At 39.4% G+C, this 18,344-nt stretch overlaps 2 protein-coding genes and 1 long non-coding RNA gene across 4 annotated transcripts; 1 reads left to right on the top strand and 2 right to left on the bottom strand.

Annotated features, from left to right (window-relative positions):
- Window positions 1–715: 715 nt before the first annotated feature.
- Window positions 716–17,771, top strand: LOC119728226. Of its 2 annotated transcripts, none has more exons than XR_005271021.1 (3): window positions 716–871; window positions 14,921–15,031; window positions 17,257–17,771. It is a non-coding gene; the product is annotated as an uncharacterized LOC119728226 (long non-coding RNA). The 2 variants fall into 2 exon arrangements; XR_005271022.1 differs by lacking the exon at window positions 716–871 and adding an exon at window positions 878–970.
- LOC119728225 (aldo-keto reductase family 1 member B1-like) lies at window positions 1,753–3,489 on the bottom strand. The gene has a single exon (XM_038200379.1). It carries the CDS (start codon window positions 3,161–3,163, stop codon window positions 2,213–2,215), a length of 951 nt encoding a protein of 316 aa, XP_038056307.1. The 5' UTR covers window positions 3,164–3,489; the 3' UTR covers window positions 1,753–2,212.
- On the bottom strand, window positions 8,594–14,343 carry LOC119728224 (neurotrypsin-like). Its single transcript, XM_038200378.1, has 5 exons — window positions 13,899–14,343; window positions 12,572–12,916; window positions 11,733–11,866; window positions 10,709–10,925; window positions 8,594–9,181 (listed from the first exon to the last, which is right to left on the bottom strand). The coding sequence occupies exons 1-5, from the start codon at window positions 13,969–13,971 to the stop codon at window positions 8,808–8,810; spliced, it is 1,143 nt and encodes a 380-aa protein (XP_038056306.1). The 5' UTR covers window positions 13,972–14,343; the 3' UTR covers window positions 8,594–8,807.
- Window positions 17,772–18,344: the final 573 nt, after the last annotated feature.

Here is an 18,344-nt window from a genome sequence, read left to right as displayed (position 1 = left end):
TTTCCCCCTTAAATTAAATATACGCTTCTGGAATAATTCATTTGCAGTAATCCTTCATTTGAATTTACTTTTCAGGTGAGCGTGGACCAAACACTTATAAAACTCTTTATTCCCAAAACAAATGAATCGATACTTGTAACTTTGGTGTCAGATCATATCTATATGATTCGGTTTTCCTGAAGGATCGGAGCATGAAGTTATTTCCCCTGCCCCCTCCAACTAGTCCAAGTCTTGAAGACGGGTTTTAAAGCATAGAAAAAAGCTTGTCGCCAATCCTCTGCACTTAGCATGTTTCCTTGATCGGTGGTTTTTTTTTTTCACCTCGCGGCTCGCGCGTACTTAGGGACGATTCAAATTTCGAAACCATATCCGGATTCTTCTGGGAAGAAAGAAGATCCGGATATCTTCTCCATTGGTTCGAAGTATATTGGTATCAGCTGGTACGGTTGTGCCACTTGTTGTTTTTGAGGTGCATGTATCCATGCGCCACATAAAATTAAGTCTTGCGCGAAAGTGCCGTGTTTTTGCAAACGAACGTGGATTTTCATGTCCTTCCCAAACATATCTTATGTCCTTCCCAGACAATTCACACAAAGCTGTCCGACAGTCATTGAAAATATTAATTTTTTTTAAACTTTGGTGAACTTTGCCGGCGGATGTATTTTAAAACTTTCTGGGGGAGACGGACAGGCTGCGCATGCGCGCGGACCGGCCATTTTGTCGTCTGTCGGCGTTTTGCGGCATGCTGAAAAAATGTTGATCGATGACCACGGGCCACTGGTGTGAACATCTTTCTTCAAAAAAGTCTCAGTATTTTTAAGGTGCAAGGACTTTTATATCGGAGTGAGCTACATATAGTACCAAACAGGAGGTAAAAGTGTAGTTAAGGACCCCATTCCTTAGAATGAAAAGACTTTGCTGTGACTTACAGTCACACGTCCCTTAACTGCGCAGCTAGTGCGAAAAACAGGTAAGAAAAAAAAGTAACATTTTCTTCCAAAGACAGTAGGCTACTGTCATCATAGCCCAGGTTGGACGAAGTCTTCATTGCAATACGACTACATTAGGGAGGAAAGGGAGTCCACCAGGGCTAGCTACTGTCAGTACTGATAAAAACATAAAATCCCAGATTTAATCTAAATTAAACAGACTGCTTGAGGCTGCAAGTCATTGACAATCATTTGCAAACTTAAGTTTTGAATGTGAAAAATATTAGGAGGGCCTAGAACTTATTAGATTTAGAAGTGTCCTAAACTACGTAAGCCTTGGCCTACACGTCTGTTTCTACCATAAAAAAATGGTGATCGTGAAGTGTAGGGTCCCTGTTTTGTTTTGATCAAATTAGAGTCAAAAATGTTTTTATTTTTTGCTCAAAAAACTACCTTTACAATCAAAAGAAGATTTTTCTTCATTCTAATGCCATTTTGAACAGTTTCTTGGGGTAGAAAAAATCAAAACCCTACCTTCTTTCTATATATGATAATTGATATTCAGGAATGCAACTGAAGCACATAACGAAACCTGGCAGTTGCTCAGTAAAAGAATATTTGTAGACTATTATGCAAGCTGCTTGTTGGGGGCTATTTTCTTTAACTTTTAAGTTATGTCATTTTTAATGAGGGTAAACTCCAATCAGTGCACAGCACTGCTTTCCATGGGGGACCTCAGTACAATACTATTATAAATTAAAAACAATTAAAAAGATAAACATACACTGTACATATCAATTAAGAATTATGAAATTATAGCACCAAAAATAAATTAAAACAAAAACAAAATACATAAAAATCAACATTAAGAAATTAAATCCAATTCAAAATTCATCAAAATTGACACCAAATTTACCATAAAAGGAGCTTATTGTATATTACAGATTATTTGAATTTAAAATGTGCTGCTTGACATGCTTTTTAAAACTCATGATAGTTGGCAAGCTTTTAATGGAAGTTACTTTTGAAGAATATAGCCTCTATACCCATCGAGTTGGGCAAATTTTAGACAACAATCCACCTAAAAAAAGTCAGCACCGAAAAAACCCAAAAGAAGTCACAACAAAGAAGAAACAACATTTCTAACTCAAGTTATCATCCGGAAACTAAGCTGCCCGTCCGGACAGATGGATGGATGGATGGACGGATGCCTTGAGGGGTAAAAATTGAAGTTTTGAGACTTCCATATCTCAGCTGTGATGTGTTCCTTCTATTGTCTTTATTTACGAGGCAAGTGGGGTGAAGGGGTGATGACGATGCTTGATCCATTCTGCCGGGCAGACTCTATAGTTCTTGTTGAGGGCCATCAGGTCTTTCATATCAGTGGCACTCAGCTCAAAATCTAGAGCCTCAAAGTTATCCTTGATCCTGGAGGGTGTGACGCTCTTGGGGATGCAGATGATGCCTCGCTGGAGAGCGAAGCGGATCAAGACCTGAGCAGGGCTCTTCCCCTTGGCCTCGGCGATTCGCATCACCTCTGGGTCAGCCATCAGATTAGGGTCGGTATCTTTCACCCCTGGACGATCCGGTGAGCCTAGGGGGCTGTATGCCGTGACGGAGATGTTGTTATCCTGGCAGTATCGAACAAGCTCTTCCTGGGTCAGCCAAGGATGAAGCTCAATCTGGTGGTTGGCTATCGGGACCTTGTTGATAGCCTGAATCTCCTTGATCATCTTCAGGTTGAAGTTGGACAAGCCGATGGCCTTGCACATGCCTTTTTCCACAAGCTGCTCCATCGCGAGCCACGTGTCGGTGTACTCAATGTCATCCACCTGCAACACACCGTTTTCATCCTTGGGAAAGAGTACATCCCCCCTCTTGAAAGCCATCGGATAGTGAATTAGATAAAGGTCCAAGTAGGTCACTCCAAGTTGATCCAGAGTCATTTGGCAGGCCTTTGCAACATCGTCGGGGTGGTGCATCGTACACCACAGCTTGCTGGTGATGAATACATCCTCTCTTTTCACCGTGCCATCATCGATCTTGGCCTTCAAGCCGGCACCCACTTCCGCTTCGTTCTCGTATATCATGGCACAGTCCAGATGACGGTAGCCAACCTCCAGCGCAGCCTTGACAGCATTGGTCACTTCACCATGCTTGGACTGCCAAGTACCCAACCCCAAAATTGGCATTTTCGCTTTGTTGGGCAACTCGATGTACTTTTGGAAAGCCATGGCTTAGAATCTAGTCACACTTGACGTGAGAAAGCCCGCCGAATCAACTGCAACTCCGGACTCCACCACCGGCTATAGCTAGCTACACACTTGTGAATGTGTTCAGCTGGTATGATCCTTCGCTCCACTTTAATATAGCCCTAGTTTGTCTATTGTGCCCAGGTATCACTCGACGCCATCAGCATGATCAGCCTTTGCCCCAAAGATCCTATATCTTTGCTTTGTCCCTCAATAAATGCGGCATCAAGGCCAAGTTCGCGCAAGGACTACAGTCATGACCAATAGATTAGTTAACTAAAGTGTGCCCGAACTCTGTCTAGCTAGGTCGATCTGCTTCAAATTTATGCATTTTGTTATTGACAATGTATAGACTACATGATACATCAATCACTCATTCAGTAACCATTTGTGACTTGTAAGTTAAAAATAGGCCAATTTAAAGGGGAATATTATATTATAAGTGCAAAATGTTACTGTTGTGGAATAAATAGGCCTATGATTTTTTTTTCTAAGGAATAGAAAAGTAAAGTAGGACAGAAAACCAGTCCAAAACCTTGACAGCAGGTCAAAGTATTTATTGTCAACAGAATTTATCTTTATAGTCAGTGAAGGTTGTAGGCTTACGTGCTTTTTGATAAAGTCATGCACAACAGCATTTGGACCGTTGTGTACAGTAGGTGCACAACGTGTCCTGGCTATGTGCAAATGAAAAGAAACTGTGCACTCATGGTTCAAAGTTCAGTACTTTACTACTGTGTTTGTGTACTAAGCGGAGACAAACACACGTATTGTCATTGCGCCACTTTTTATTCTATTTATAAGTTGGCAGAAGAATGAGCAAACTACGAGGAAGTATACTGCACAGTTTTCCTCAAAATGCCTGGTGTAGGCCTTCCATTTTCCTGCTGGTGAACCACAATTATCTTTGATGACTCTTGTGGGCATCTCTCAAAAATACTGGGCATGCAAGCACATGTATTCCCCCAAGTGAAATCTATATGATTGAGCTGATTTGAAGGTAAGAAATATTCTCATTTTCGTCTCCTTCAAAATTTCCATCAAATAAAACAGTAATTATATTTCTGTTTGAAATTAGTTTTAAGCTGCAGAAGAGTGGTTTACATACATTATTTACATGTAACTTTTAAGAAGAACTTTGATTCTTAGAACTTACTACATATTGTTTTTCGTACCATTAGAACAGTCAAACTTTTAGTTGCTGTATTGGATTCTATTGTTTCTCATTAATATCAAAGAACATTGCTATGTGAATGTAAATTTTGACATGATGTGTTGAACTCAACAATGATTTACAGTTGGATATATCATAGGATCCAAAGTGTGACCTTTTTTCCTGTTACTATGTTACCTCTGAACTTTGGAAATTCAAGTAGAATTACAAATGGTTTCCAACTATTTCTTTGTTTGTTTGTGATATGAAGTTTCTCTAAGAAAGAAAGCATGAAGGAGTGCACGATTTAGAAAATCATGTATGTCCGATGTAATAAGGATAGAAAGATGGACCCCAGTTTTATAAAATGACCGTTCAAACAGACATTTCAATTAAGTTTAATAAGGCAAAAAAAATAAAATACTCCGGTCTCTGGTCAGCGCGCGCGTCGATTTTAATCATGCGCGTCCACTTTTTTTTTCTTCAAATTAACACGGAAGCTACAACAGCACCCTCTATTGCCGCACCTCCTCAAATATTTGTACCAAGGAGCACCAAGGAATGGGGAAATTGCACCAAGGCAAATTATGGAGGACACCAATGTATAATGAGGACACAAAGAGCAAAATAGTGCCCACCTTGTCTGTACAATTGAAACTTGAAAAAAAAAAGCCACCAAAAAAAAACGCGTCGCCGCATCAATTCCGGAACTTCGGTCTGACCAGAGACCGCCTATTTTTTTTTTTTTGGCCTAACAAAGTGGAAATAATTTCCTCGTATAAAACCCTTTTAGGTTTTTTTTTGACTCTCCATATAGGAAGTATTCAAGTACCACAGTGTCACGATGACTGCAACCGTGTATGAATATTTCCTGCCAGTGTGTGGTGTTGTGATACTCTCATGCGTCATAACGTGCTGCAGATACTGCTGCTTTGTAACCAGTGTGAAAGCTGAAAATGCGACAAATGCGGCAGCACAAGGAGATGACACCGTGGGAGAGCGGAGACGGGTACCGACTATTTCCGGACGGCAGGAAACCATGGAATCAGACTTGTGTGGATACCAACCGCCGGCCGAACTGCCCAGATACCTAGACGGCCCTCAGTACGACCCTCCGCCTGATTTCTCCGCTATTGTTGCACCTTTCCCAGTTCAGGATGAGCCGCCACCTGCATATGAGGAGATCATTTCCAGAAATCAACCACCAGTTACTTAACAGTCTTCAGGCTTAATGCATTGCTGCTCATCATATACTGAACAGTGCCTTTGAAAGTTCTCAATGCAAGATGCACGTGCATGAATTTTCGAGAGTTTTTTTTACAATTGATGCATTTTTAAAACAAACAATTGAAGGTACAGGTACTCAGTGTACATGAATGTATACTGTATTCATATGTTGCTGAATTGGGCTATTGAGGATTGGCCTGACAGCCACCCACCTCCACCTCAACCTCCACCCACCCCACCTCCACCTCCACCCACCCCACTCACCACCCTTCCATCTCCCCCTCCCACCTCCACCTCCACCCACCCCACTCACCACCCTTCCACCCACCCCACCTCCACCTCCACCCACCCCACCTCCACCCACCCCACTCACCACCCTTCCACCCCCACCTCCACCTCCACCCACCCCACTAACCACCATTCCTTCCACTCCCCCACCTCCACCCACCCTTCCTTCCACCCCCCCCCCTTTCACTTTATAAAAGTAGGCTGAATATTTTTACTATCCCAGCACATCTTAGGACCATGCATGACTGAACAAAAACAGGCAAAGGAAAAAAGATTGGGATAGTGACAAGGAAACACCCCAGCCCATGCTTGTAAAAATCTGCAACGGATGCAAGTCAAAGAAACTGATGACAACAGGCCTGACATGGTCGTGCATGTGACTGCCGTGAACAGTGTCATCAAGCATCCGATGGTGTACTTTTAGCCATATTCGTGGCTATGATACTCTTTCTCAGCATCAAAGCAGCTTAAACATTAGCGCCACAAATGTACTTATATGCTTACAAAACTTCAAGCTTTATCTGAAGACATGTGTGATGTCAGCGAAGATTTGAAAGGATCTAAAAACTGAGACATCTTTGATTAATACAAATCTATGAGTCGGTTTCAAATTTGATAGATTATAGTACATTTTATAGACCTTCACATATTCATACTACTTGATAAAAAGGTTCACAGCTGTATTCACATGTAATTATACAACTCATTCTTAATTAGGCTGTAAAATTAGCACCAGAGCAAACCAATCAAAAACTGCCACTTGCGAGATAAAATACAACTTGGCAAAACATCTATAACCATGCAGTTTGTTAACCAAGGAATTAACTAGCATAAAAATTAGTATGACTTATTAGATATAAAATATTAACAGTATTTTTTAAGTTTTTAGAAGTTTCTTAATGACATCACTATAATATTCAGATGTGCTGCATGATTTATATTTTGTATGTTAAATTATAACAATTTCTTCAGTAAAAAATTACAATGTAATTATTTGATAAAATGTTCATTTTGTATATGTTGGGATGATTTCGAAATTTCAGAGCTTTCACACAATACCAGTGCCACTACAGGGTGGATAAAAAAAAACGAAACCGATATATTATTGCTAATTGGAACAGAAGTAGGGCACATGTGAATCAAAGGGAGATATCCTCTGTTAGATCTCTCCTTTAAAATGACACCATGGTCATGTCATTACATTCACGATTGACTGAGCAGTGACCAATTTTATGAAAGGGTCTATTTAGAGACCTGTGCCACTTTTCAATTGTGGTTTTTGTGTTGTCATTTGTTACAGAGTGAAAAGCTATGGTTGCCAATCAAGGCAGGTGGGGAAAAAAAGACATTTCACCATGAAAAGTGGTGCAAGTCTCTAAATAGACCCTTTCATAAAATTGGTCACTGCTCATTCGATAGTAAATATATATGACATGACCAGGGTGTAATTTTAAAGAGGAGATTCAACCCTAACAGAGGATATCTCCCTTTGATTCACATGAGCCCTACTTCTGTTCCAATTAGCAATAATATCTCGGTTTCATTTTTTTTTATCCACCTTGTATAGCTGAGTTTAAATGACATTGTATAATTCATAATTGTTTGTGTGAAAGTGGAGCTATACAGCCACATCTACATTCACAAATTTGATAATTCATTATTCAAATAAACCAAGCAATATATACATGTATATGAAAGTACTTCACTTACCCATGATTTTATACTTTTATTGAAATAATATTAAAATATTTTGTTCCTAAGCACATACGATGTTTTCTATGAAGCTGAAAAGTCAAAAAGCTAAGCGTAAAAATAAAAGTAAATAATTGATTTCTTTTACAAATTAAATTTGCTTCTACACAGATTTGTAAATTGTACATTTTAAAACATGTATGTAAATAAAAAAGCAAGCAAATAAAAGCAATTGAGAATGGATTGAAGGACTGAACAGTTCTAGTACTTGAGTACATATTTTCTCGTACTGGTACTCATGAGATACCCAAAGTCGTTGAACTCATGAAATACTCGAATTCGTACTCATGAGATACTCGTACTCGTATTCATGGGATACTCGTACTCGTACTCATGAGGCACTCGTACTCATGAGATACTCATACTCGTATTTATGAGATACTCGTACTCGTGAGATACTCGTACTCATGAGATACTCATACTCGTATTTATGAGATACTCGTACTCGTGAGATACTCGTACTCATGAGATACTCATACTCGTATTTATGAGATACTCGTACTCGTGAAATACTCGTACTCGTACTCATCAGATACTCGTACTCATATTCATGAGATACTCGTACCTGTACTCATGAGATACATCATTCTCATACTCATGAGAGAGTTACTGATCATACTCGTTCTGGTACTCATGAGATACTCGCACTAGTACATGTACTCATGAGATATGAGAAACTCGTACTCGTATGGGTACAGGCTATTGTTTCATGTAACATGAATAACAATTGCCTGCACCTGTACAAGTTTGTATACTTGTACTTGTGGCACAGAACTCATCCTTACACCTGTACTTATGGAAATGTACTCAACTAACACCGGACTACTGCAAATTCAGTTTCTTGTGCTATTCTGCAAGCTTTAAAATAAGCCTGGGTCCACTCCATATAACCAAAGGCTTTGACATTGGATTTGGAAAACAGGAGCTTCAAGTCAGGCTGAGGTTTTAAGAAGAGTTTAGGTTCACTCAAAGCCATATCTACATAAAACGTGATTCTTTTAAATTCTGAGTTCCAAAAAAATTGTTGTGGTGCCTTTTATTCAAACTGCATCAAGTGACTAAGTGATGTTGATGTAGTATATAGCCATAGGCACATCCTAAAAACCTAGAACTGCAGCCAGCAGTAACACATGGGGCAAGTGGCTTTAGTTTTGCCCATAAGTACATGTGTAATTGCTAGCTGTAGCTGAGTCGTATATTAGTACTTTAGTCATCAGTTGGGCCTGGATTTGCACTGTCGTGCTTGTTACCACCATCGCCCCCATAGGCCGCCCCGGGTGGGGAATACGGGGGCGGGTTAAAGGCGGGTGCTGCCCCCGGCATGACGTACTGCACCTGCTGCTGCCCCTGGCCAGGAGTGATGAAAGTCACGCCCCCCGCGCCCATCCCGCCCTGGTTGACATAAGTGACGCCACCGTGACCTACACCCGTGTTGCCGACGGCGGCTTGTCTGCTATTGCGCTTCCTCATCTTGCTCTGTCTGTAGTAAATGCAGAAGAGGACTACTATGAAGCCCAGGATGACCAGGCTGCCAATCACAATGCCTGCAATGGCTGCGGTGCTCAGTACTCCTGTTTTACCTATGAAAATGAGGAAAACCACAAAGCATGTATCATTTCCAATAAAATAATAATAATAACTGGACTTTTAGAGTCACCAACTTGCCAAAGGATACCAGGCGCTTATTATTACCCTGCTTATTGGGCCAATGAACATTCCAAATACCATCTCAGCTCCCTGGGCAGTATACAGCTCGAGTGCTGCCATTTCGGCGCAAAGCAGCTAAATCAACCACAATAACCAACTCTGCCCTAGCTCACAGGTACCTATTTACTCCTGGGTGGAGAGAAACAATTATGTGTGACAAAGTGCCTTGTCCAAGGGCACACGCACAGTAGCCGCAGGCTGGACTCGAACCCACAACCCACGGAATTACCCGCAGACCGCGAATTCAATGCTCCAGACCACGAGGCCACAGCACTCCACAAAACTCCAGTTACTACATGACTATATAGCACGCAGTTTTTTGAAATTATCTTTGTGAAGGGCAAAAACCAACAATCCTGTGAATAACCCAGTACATGTATTAAAAAATCCTGTCAATTGAAATGTGTCTTACTTTAAACCAACCGAAGATTTAATTACTTCAAGATTTATGACTCCCAAGGACCAACACATCTGTACTCATTTTTATGGCACGTTCAGGTCCCAAAAACTTGGCCCCATGTGATCAATGAGTAAGGAAACACTCATGAGGAGTGATGGTACCTCTACAATTTCTTTGATTTCAGATTATATCAGTTTCTGTTATAAAGTTGTGGAGCGCTGTGGTCCAGTGGTTACGGTGTTTGACTCACTTGCCGCGGTACGTGGGTTCGAACCCGGGGAACATGGGCGTCGCCAGGATTTTTTCTAGAGGGGGGCAAAAAAAAATTTTGGCAAAAAAAAATTTTGCCAAAAAATGCTTGTATTTCTCAACACATTCTCGATGTATCAGTTTTAGAGGGGGGCAGGGACATTTTGCCCCCGCCCCCCAACTCATAAAATTTACACCACTTTGTCTTCGCGCCTCTTTTTCTTTTTTTTCTTTTCTTTTTTTTTCTTCCTTTTTTTTTTTTTTTTGTTGGCTTTTCCAGGGGGGGGGGGGCAAGTGCCCCCCTTGCCCCCCCTCGCAACACCCATGCCGGGGAACATGGTGCTTGTATTCTTGGGCAAGACACTTTACTACAATTGCCTCTCTCCACCCAGGAGTATAAGTGGGTACCTGTGAAGGTATATAGGAGACCAGATTGTGCTGATCTTGAGCTGCGCGCTGCAGAAACTGGTCTCATGGCCTGATGAACAGGGGTAATAATTGTGAAGCGCTTTGAGACCTTTGGTATAAAGCGCTATATAAGCACTATATATTATCAAGTTGGGGGGGGGGGGCATGCCATAAAAACATTGTTTCCCCCTCCCAAAAAAATTGTTAGTCCTATAAGTGACCATGGGTTCAGCAGACATTGGGTGCTGAATCCCCCCCCCCCCCCACTAGCAGGCTAGAGCTAAGGACTACAATGCAGGGATATTTAGGGAGGTATACAGTGACAAGTGGGACGACTTTGTACTTGCGGTTTCACATATGACAGCAGCAAGTTCTGTGTTGAAGAAGCAGTTTTCGCTGTGCCAGTTGTTGCCAGCGCAGTAGGCAAGGGATTTCTCTGACCCTGAGCAATGCACATTGTCAAGCAGGGTAGGCATGCCGGATGATCCTGACTTGTACTTGTCTCCGTCTGTGTAACGGGCCTTGTCAGGATCTCCGTACCCCAACTGGCGGCATACCACCTATTTCATTCAAATAAAAAATTTAAAAAGTGGCATGCATTTTAGGACAAAATCAAGTATGATTTTTGTTTTACTGACAGGAGACAGTATACATTAAGGTACAAAAACACTGTGTACAAATTGTAAGTTTTGTTTGCTGAAGAGCCAGTTGTGCAATTGATAGTCAAGACCCCACAACACAACTGCAAGACCATCAAAAGACCATCATAAAACTATCACAAGACCATCACAAGACATTCACAAGACATTCACAAGACCATCATAAAACCATCACAAGACCATCACAAGACATTCACAAGACCTTCACAGGAACGATCGACCATCACAAGACTCCAGTCTCAAGCCACGAGCTATTCAAAGAATCGCGCCCTGTTACTTGTGTCTGGTCTTGTGATGGTCTTGACTATAACACCGGATACTCAGGCGCGGATCCTGAGGGGGGGGGGGGTGTCAACCCCCCCCCCCCCCCCAGCTCTGTCAAAAAAAAAATTATCATACAAATTCCTAACAAATAAACCCATTGCCATTGCAAAATGCAAAAAGTTTCATAATTTCAAACGCAAGCACAAAATAGTTTAAAGTTGAAATCATTAAGTGGTGTATCGCCTGTACATCATGTTCATACATACAAAAACCATCATTTTTTTCCCGTCAAAAACAGAATGTCCGTTCCAATTACAACAATGTTCTCAAAATCAGGATGTAGGTTGCAGTTCTGGGAACAGTTATGTACTGCACAAAGTCTTTAAAAATGTCAAAACACAACAATGGTCATTTGATGAGCCTTAAGGATGGATCTCAAGTTACTTTAGCATCACTTTTTCCCCAGTAATCGTCGCAGACCAACCCCCAGTGATGATGCCCAGAGCCTGAGCCTTCATGGTACACCTCGACACGCCCCTCGTACCAGGTGGAACCTCCCATTAAACGGACGGCATAATCTGCAAATTAAATATCACACCAATCAATTTCAATGTAACTTTTTTTGCAGTTCAATGGTCGCTCACTGTATGAAGTAGTTAGACAGTAAGTAAGAGGTAGATTGTGAATTGGAGGTAAATTGGGATCTTTTTGTGAACTATGATCTTCCTAGGTTTGCTATTTCAGTTAGTAAAGTTATAATTGACAAACTGTGTTAATTATAAAAGTTTATTGATGACATCTGCATTGTACGTGGCACATTCTCATTCCAACTCTCAAATGGCTTGCAATTAATGTAGTACATGTAGAATCGCTCAAGGTTGAGGAAATTGAGAAAGAAAAACACCCGGATAGCTAGGTTGGCAAATTGATTCTTTCCTAGCTCATCGGTTAACTATGGTCAAGGTTCGATTCCTGCCCTAGTCGTGTGGAGTTGGTTTTCAGTCCCTATCTGATTTCTTGAAGATATACTTCTTATATTGGGTTGCCTTCTCAGTTTTTTCACAGGTTTCTTCAGGCTTGCAAGTTACAATGCTGCTACATTACCAAAACTTATCGATCATAATAATAACAATAAAAACATATCAATAACAACGGCAACACGTTAGCTAATCATGGTTCCTAAATGATGGAAACATGACAAAGAGATCATAAGCATTTCTATTACTGCATTCCTACAGTGGTTCAAAATAAAAATGTACGCCCAAAAAATGCTCAAAAAATACCTGTCCGAGGGCTGCATGCCAGTGCAAGGAGATTAGTAATTTCACAAGTGGGCCTGTCATCGCTCCAGTCTTTCGTGCAGCCACTCAAGTCTGCAGCTCCACTGCAGTCAATATGGTTTACAGTCACCTCGTTGTTGTCGTTTTTGGGGAAAGCGTCCCTCGCATTCACCCATCTGGTGACAAATTCGAAGCCCAACGCCCTGCAGATGTACTTGGCTGTAAACTCGGGGATGGTACCATCGTAGCAAACGCCTCCCCACGTACCATCCCTGTACATCTGAACCACCCCTTCATATTCGGAGTTTAACTTACTGCCGTCATCTTTAAGGAACTTTACATCCCCATCTGAAAAAAAAGGTCTTGTAATGAACGGTGTTTTTGTACCCTAAACTGCTAAAGATACCAGTTATGTTACTTTACAACCCTAATGGGGATGGGTTCGGAGATTCAAGCCAAACTATACATGGTGGTTGGGGGTTGTCTAAACCCCTCCTCCTCCTCCTTTGTCTATTACATTTCTTTACCCCGGGTGTGCCCAAACATTTTAAAACTGGTTTCCATTGGGGCCCTGCATACACTAATAATGATTATGCACACACATACTGAAATTTGTATTCTTGTGGAGATATTTCTTTGTTCTCATGTAGTAAAGTTTTGGAGTTTGAAACTGAACTGAAGAGCTTTTTCTTTCAAATACTGAAAAAAAATCATGAAAATGGCCCTTTGGGTTGCTGAGAATATGCCGATTATGTAAAAGTTGTCAATTTTCATCCTGTACAGAAGTACTGCAAACTGTGAAATATTTTACTGTAGGCCTACTGTGCAATTATTCTTCATTTGTGCAATTTCTTCAGTATTTTGACATATTCGTGATGCTGCAAGGGTTTAAATAGGACTAGAAAGGATGAGATACCTGTTCAGGTGGAAAGTAAAAGGTATTTCCATCAAATTCATTTGCACTCTTGCCATATGTGCCGTGTTGTTTGTAAGGATTAGGACATGCACAAATCGGTACAGTGAAAATCCCTTACTGTCGTATTTTTTTGGTGTACAGAATGAAAAATGACTAGGCCTACTTTTACATAATTGGCATTTTCTCAGCAACCCAAAGTGCTATTTTCATGAATGTTCATTATTTGAATGAAATAAAGCTCTCCGCTAAAATCTGATACCCAAAACATACAAATCCACCGATCCCTTTTTATTTAAAGGCAAATGTTTTAGGGTTGCATTTGTTTTTGGTCACCCTGTATAACAAAGTCTAAAACAAATAGAAACAATAAATATAGAATAACAAATAAGAAATCTGAATAAATGCAACACTTACCCTTATAGCCATAAACTGACGTTATACTTGCTACAAGAAATATCAACACCAGTTGTGAAATTGACGTTGCCATTTTGTTTAGTTGAACAAGTACGGCAATTTACAAACAGTTTTTCACCCAAAACAGAGCCAAAAATCCTCCAGATGATTACAGAGATTCACCGATATTTAGAAATTGCACTATGGGCCTGGAGCATGTCATTTAGATTGCAGTGTCCTCCTTGTACCATGGTACAAAAAGCACCAATTGTCGATAACGCCTTTTGTTAATATGTTAATAATTAAACAAAATGCTGTATTTTAAATACAGAGTTCAGTCTTTGAGACTGCTTTCCAATATTAACTTCAATTCGCCCCATTTGGTTTGTACTCAAATTATGTAAAGGGTTGTTAATGGATAACTATAAAACTGATGTTGAGGTTCAGCCTGACATAGCAACAACTGACCGTGTACACAATTGCCAAGTTGAATGACAATCACAAAACAAAAATTTAAAAGGTAGAGACAGTGATCTGGTCAGTGTGTGCTTCTTAGTAAATCTGTCGATAGTGTCTGTTACATTCATTAGTTACTGGAAAGTGTCAGTTTGTGTATGAAGACACAAGCCCCAGTAACTGGACAAAGATCAAAGTTCAGAAGAAAACATTGGCATTTGCTTTTTCAGCCAACACAAAAACTAATGAAATTTTCCTGAGAAGTGCACAATTGTTGTCTTTTGAGGTTGGCTACACCCACCAGTGGCAACAAAACAAAAAGAACAGTCAATTTCTATAAGATATTAACTCCCATAGTTCTCAGAATGGGTTAAGAAGAGGATTGCTTGTCCTAAATATCATCCTGAACTTCACTTGGAATTTATTGAAAACTTACAGCAATACAAGTTTTCAGAGATTGTTTGAGATACTCACATTTATTGGTTAATTGAACTGAATTTCTAGACCTGTATGTAAGTGGGTTTGGTTTTTAGTATTAGTAACCGAAAGCTAATAAATGTATTATTATTCCTTGTATTTTTTAACAGATTTGTCTTGGTGCATCATCTGACAGAAGTAGGGCAGAAATTATTGAAGAAGTCTCTCAGTTGTATTTGAGACAGACCTCTACCAGATCAGTTCTTGCATCTAATTGACTTGTAAGGGGACTTCAACTTCTGTTGAATTTAAATTAATGTCAGAAATTAGGAGGAAGTGTCATGTGTTTATATGTTGGTGTTATTTTTCAGGCATGAGGTTATTATAATCACAAGCATATTGTACAAAGTTTTAAATTTTACTGATTTTATTTTCTATCATTGTTGCTCCATGGGTGTTTTATTTTAGGTTTTTTATTTTGTAATACCGGTAAAGTAAGCAGGTTTTGTTTTTTTATAAATGGCGACATGACTTGGTGCAAAAGATCCTTAAAGGGAAAATACAACATTTGCAAACGTTGAAAAATAAACTACCAAGTTTTTACGAAATACCTTACTAGAATGTTGGTAAATGACAGTTTAAAGCATCCTGTAAAATTATGGCACCTGGTGTCCATTCATTTTCAAGAAAATGATATTTTTGTATTCATTTCCAACGGTGGTCGGCCGACCACCGTTGGAAAAACCTTACTATTTTTCAACTACTGCTCCAATTTTACAATTTTCTTAGTCCAAATTTTGTTTGCTATTGGTTACATGTTCATGAACGGGTGCAGGCCAGCTAGACTGGTTCCCTTACCTTACATTTTTCCGACATCTATAAATTGATCCATTTTATCGATAGTGGAGTCAAGGAACCAGACTACTTAAACATTTTTGTTTTTCTTGGTTTTTCAAGCATTTTCGAACCCAAAACTTCCAACATGTCAGTTAAACAGTATTTGAGCTATTATACTAACCCATCAAATAGTTCATTTCTGAAAATTACAGCAAAAGCCAATGATGTACATTCCCTTTAACAAAATTATTGACTAAAATGGGGCAGTTTTAAGTGTTTAAACCAGTCCTCCATGAGTGTAACTGTTTCGTGTGATTGGTAAACAAATACAATTTACATTTAATAACAAATCCTAGCAGTTTCAACTGTAGGCATGATTTTCTCAGGTAGGTCTGAGAAACAGGCCGATGAGAAACTGTTTCTAGAAACAGGGCTCTAGAAACAGGTTCCACTTTTCCCCACAACATTTCCCTCTCCTCTTAATTGATTTGAAGATAGAACAAGCTTTCTTCTAGCCCATGCACTCTTCCTAAAGTCATATGGGATCATCTGCATTTATCACAAAAGTAACCTATACTGAATTATTATCAACAAGTTTACTTGGATTAAAGATTGTACTGGTACTAAACACCCCGTGAAGATATTCTGCCAGGCTTGTTGGCATTTAGGCCTAGATGAAATTAAGAAAATGAAGGTGATTTCCAATGATCAGGCAATTGGCTTATTTTTGGACATAAGGATTGCTATTGGCAAAAATCGAGTACCTTGGTCAAAAGATTGTGCATGCTTTATCATTTTTTTCTGCAAAAGTGTAATATCCACTGAGCTGAAAATTCAACAGGTTAGGCTTTGAACAGTTCTCTTGGGATTTTGAGGGGTTGTTATTATTGGAAATGTGCACATTACATGAAAAACAAATGATCCTATGCCTTTAATGTGCCATTCGACCAAGCATTTGCTTGGATATGTCACAAAACATTTCTGTGATATATTTTGTCCCATTTTATTTTACGGGTCGTCTCCAGATTCGGTATATGCAGCCTTCATCTCCCATGGGAATAACATGTGGAAGAAAAGAAATCCTTTCACAGCCATTTCACCAAGCTTAAAGGGAATATACAACATTTGCAAACATCGAAAAATAAAACTACCAAGTTTTTAAGAAATACCTTACTAGGATGTTGGTAAATGACAGTCTAAAGCATCCTGTAAAATTATGGCACCTGGTGTCAAGTCATTTTCGGGAAAATGGTATTTTTGTATACATTTCCAACGGTGGTCGGCCGACCACCGTTGGAAAAACCTAACTATTTTTCAACTACTGCTCCAAATTTACAATTTTTTCCGTCTAAATTTTGTTTGCTTTTGGTTACATGTTCGTGAACAGGTGCAGGCCAGCTAGACTGGTTCCCTTACCTTACAATTTTCCGGCATCTATAAATTGATTCATTTTATCTTTAGTGGAGTCAAGGAACCAGACTACTTGAACATTTTTGTTTTTCTTGGTTTTTCCAGCATTTTCGAACACAAAACTTCAAACATGTCAGTTTAACAATATTTGATCTGTTATACTAACCCCTCAAAATAGTTCATTTCTGAAAATTACAGCAAAAGCCAATGATGTACATTCCCTTTAACTGTTCAAACTTGTTTGTCTTTAATTTCACAGGCACAACTTGGCGATTCGTAAGACCCCAGCTGTACAATGTACAATAAGTGGTCCATATAGACTTCAACAAATCCCTGGTAGGCTTGGAAATAAATTGTAAATCCTGGGAAATAAATCTACACAAAAACACCAGAGTGTTTTAAAACACAACTTGTCAAAAAAGACATTTAATCTTTCCTCTTTTTTTTTTGCAACAACCTGAAAATCTGTATAATACGAAGAGCCACTCACCAAATCAATATTTTTTCACCCTCCCCCTTTCGCAGACTGGTTCTACATTTTAATGCCACACTTTCAGCATTGACAAGCAGTTTATACTAGTTGTTCCAAAAGCTTCAAGATTATGTGAGAAGTGCATGGATTTTTTTGTCCCTTTTTTATTCCATAGAAATGAGATTTATTATGCAAGAATAAATATTTCCAGGCACTTTTGCCATTTTATGATTTTTTTCTAGTGATAATTTTTCTTTTCTAATTGTCTGTTGTGTTATGTTTTGTCATCCCATTTCTCATTTATTTTATCAGTGATTTATGTTGATGTATATAGTTAACTTTATGTTAATTGTAGATAAGTGCTCTGAATTTTCCTTTGAATGTACCAGTGTGTTGTTTATGTTGTTTTAAGTAAGAAGTATAATTTATTGAGTTTTTTCTTTACGAATTAATGTTTTATTACTTTAATGTTGTTTCATGCAATTATTTTGCTTTATTTCAACTTGTGTTGGTGAGTTGTTCATTCACTAAGTTTTTCAGTTTTTGATAAATGTTTTGATATGACCAGGGGAAAAAAGAAACAACCCCCTTCCCCATTTGTTGTTGTTGTTGTTGTTTTTGTTGTTGTTGTTGTTGTTGCAATGGAACCCAATGGCCTCTGATCAACAGAAATGTAATCAGTTTATTACGGGGAGATACTTTTATCACGTTTAGTGTCTCTAAAGTTCATAAGAAGGGGGCGCTGTTTTTTTTTCTAAGAAAAAAAACTTTTTATGCGCCACCGACCGGTCGCACTCGCACAGCCCGCTATTTAGTTAAATAGCGCCCTCTCTAAAGTTCTCCCGATAATAATGGTTCCGTATTATTTGAGTAGC

This window comes from Patiria miniata, unplaced genomic scaffold (genome assembly GCF_015706575.1).
Source record: "Patiria miniata isolate m_02_andy unplaced genomic scaffold, ASM1570657v1 HiC_scaffold_20, whole genome shotgun sequence".
NCBI classification, from domain to species: domain Eukaryota; kingdom Metazoa; phylum Echinodermata; class Asteroidea; order Valvatida; family Asterinidae; genus Patiria; species Patiria miniata.
This window is presented reverse-complemented; position numbering and strand designations above follow the sequence as displayed.

Bases quoted from the DNA above. Each gene is read 5' to 3' on its own strand.
- LOC119728225 (XM_038200379.1), bottom strand. From the start codon at position 3,163: ATGGCTTTCCAAAAGTACATCGAGTTGCCCAACAAAGCGAAAATGCCA.
- LOC119728224 (XM_038200378.1), bottom strand. From the start codon at position 13,971: ATGGCAACGTCAATTTCACAACTGGTGTTGATATTTCTTGTAGCAAGT. The intron at 10,926-11,732 runs GTAACTTGAGAT...TGAATGAAATAG, and splicing joins GGGGAAAAAGTGATGCTAAA to GTGGTATGCCGCCAGTTGGG. The intron at 9,182-10,708 runs GTACAAAGTCGT...TCATTTTCATAG, and splicing joins TGTCATATGTGAAACCGCAA to GTAAAACAGGAGTACTGAGC.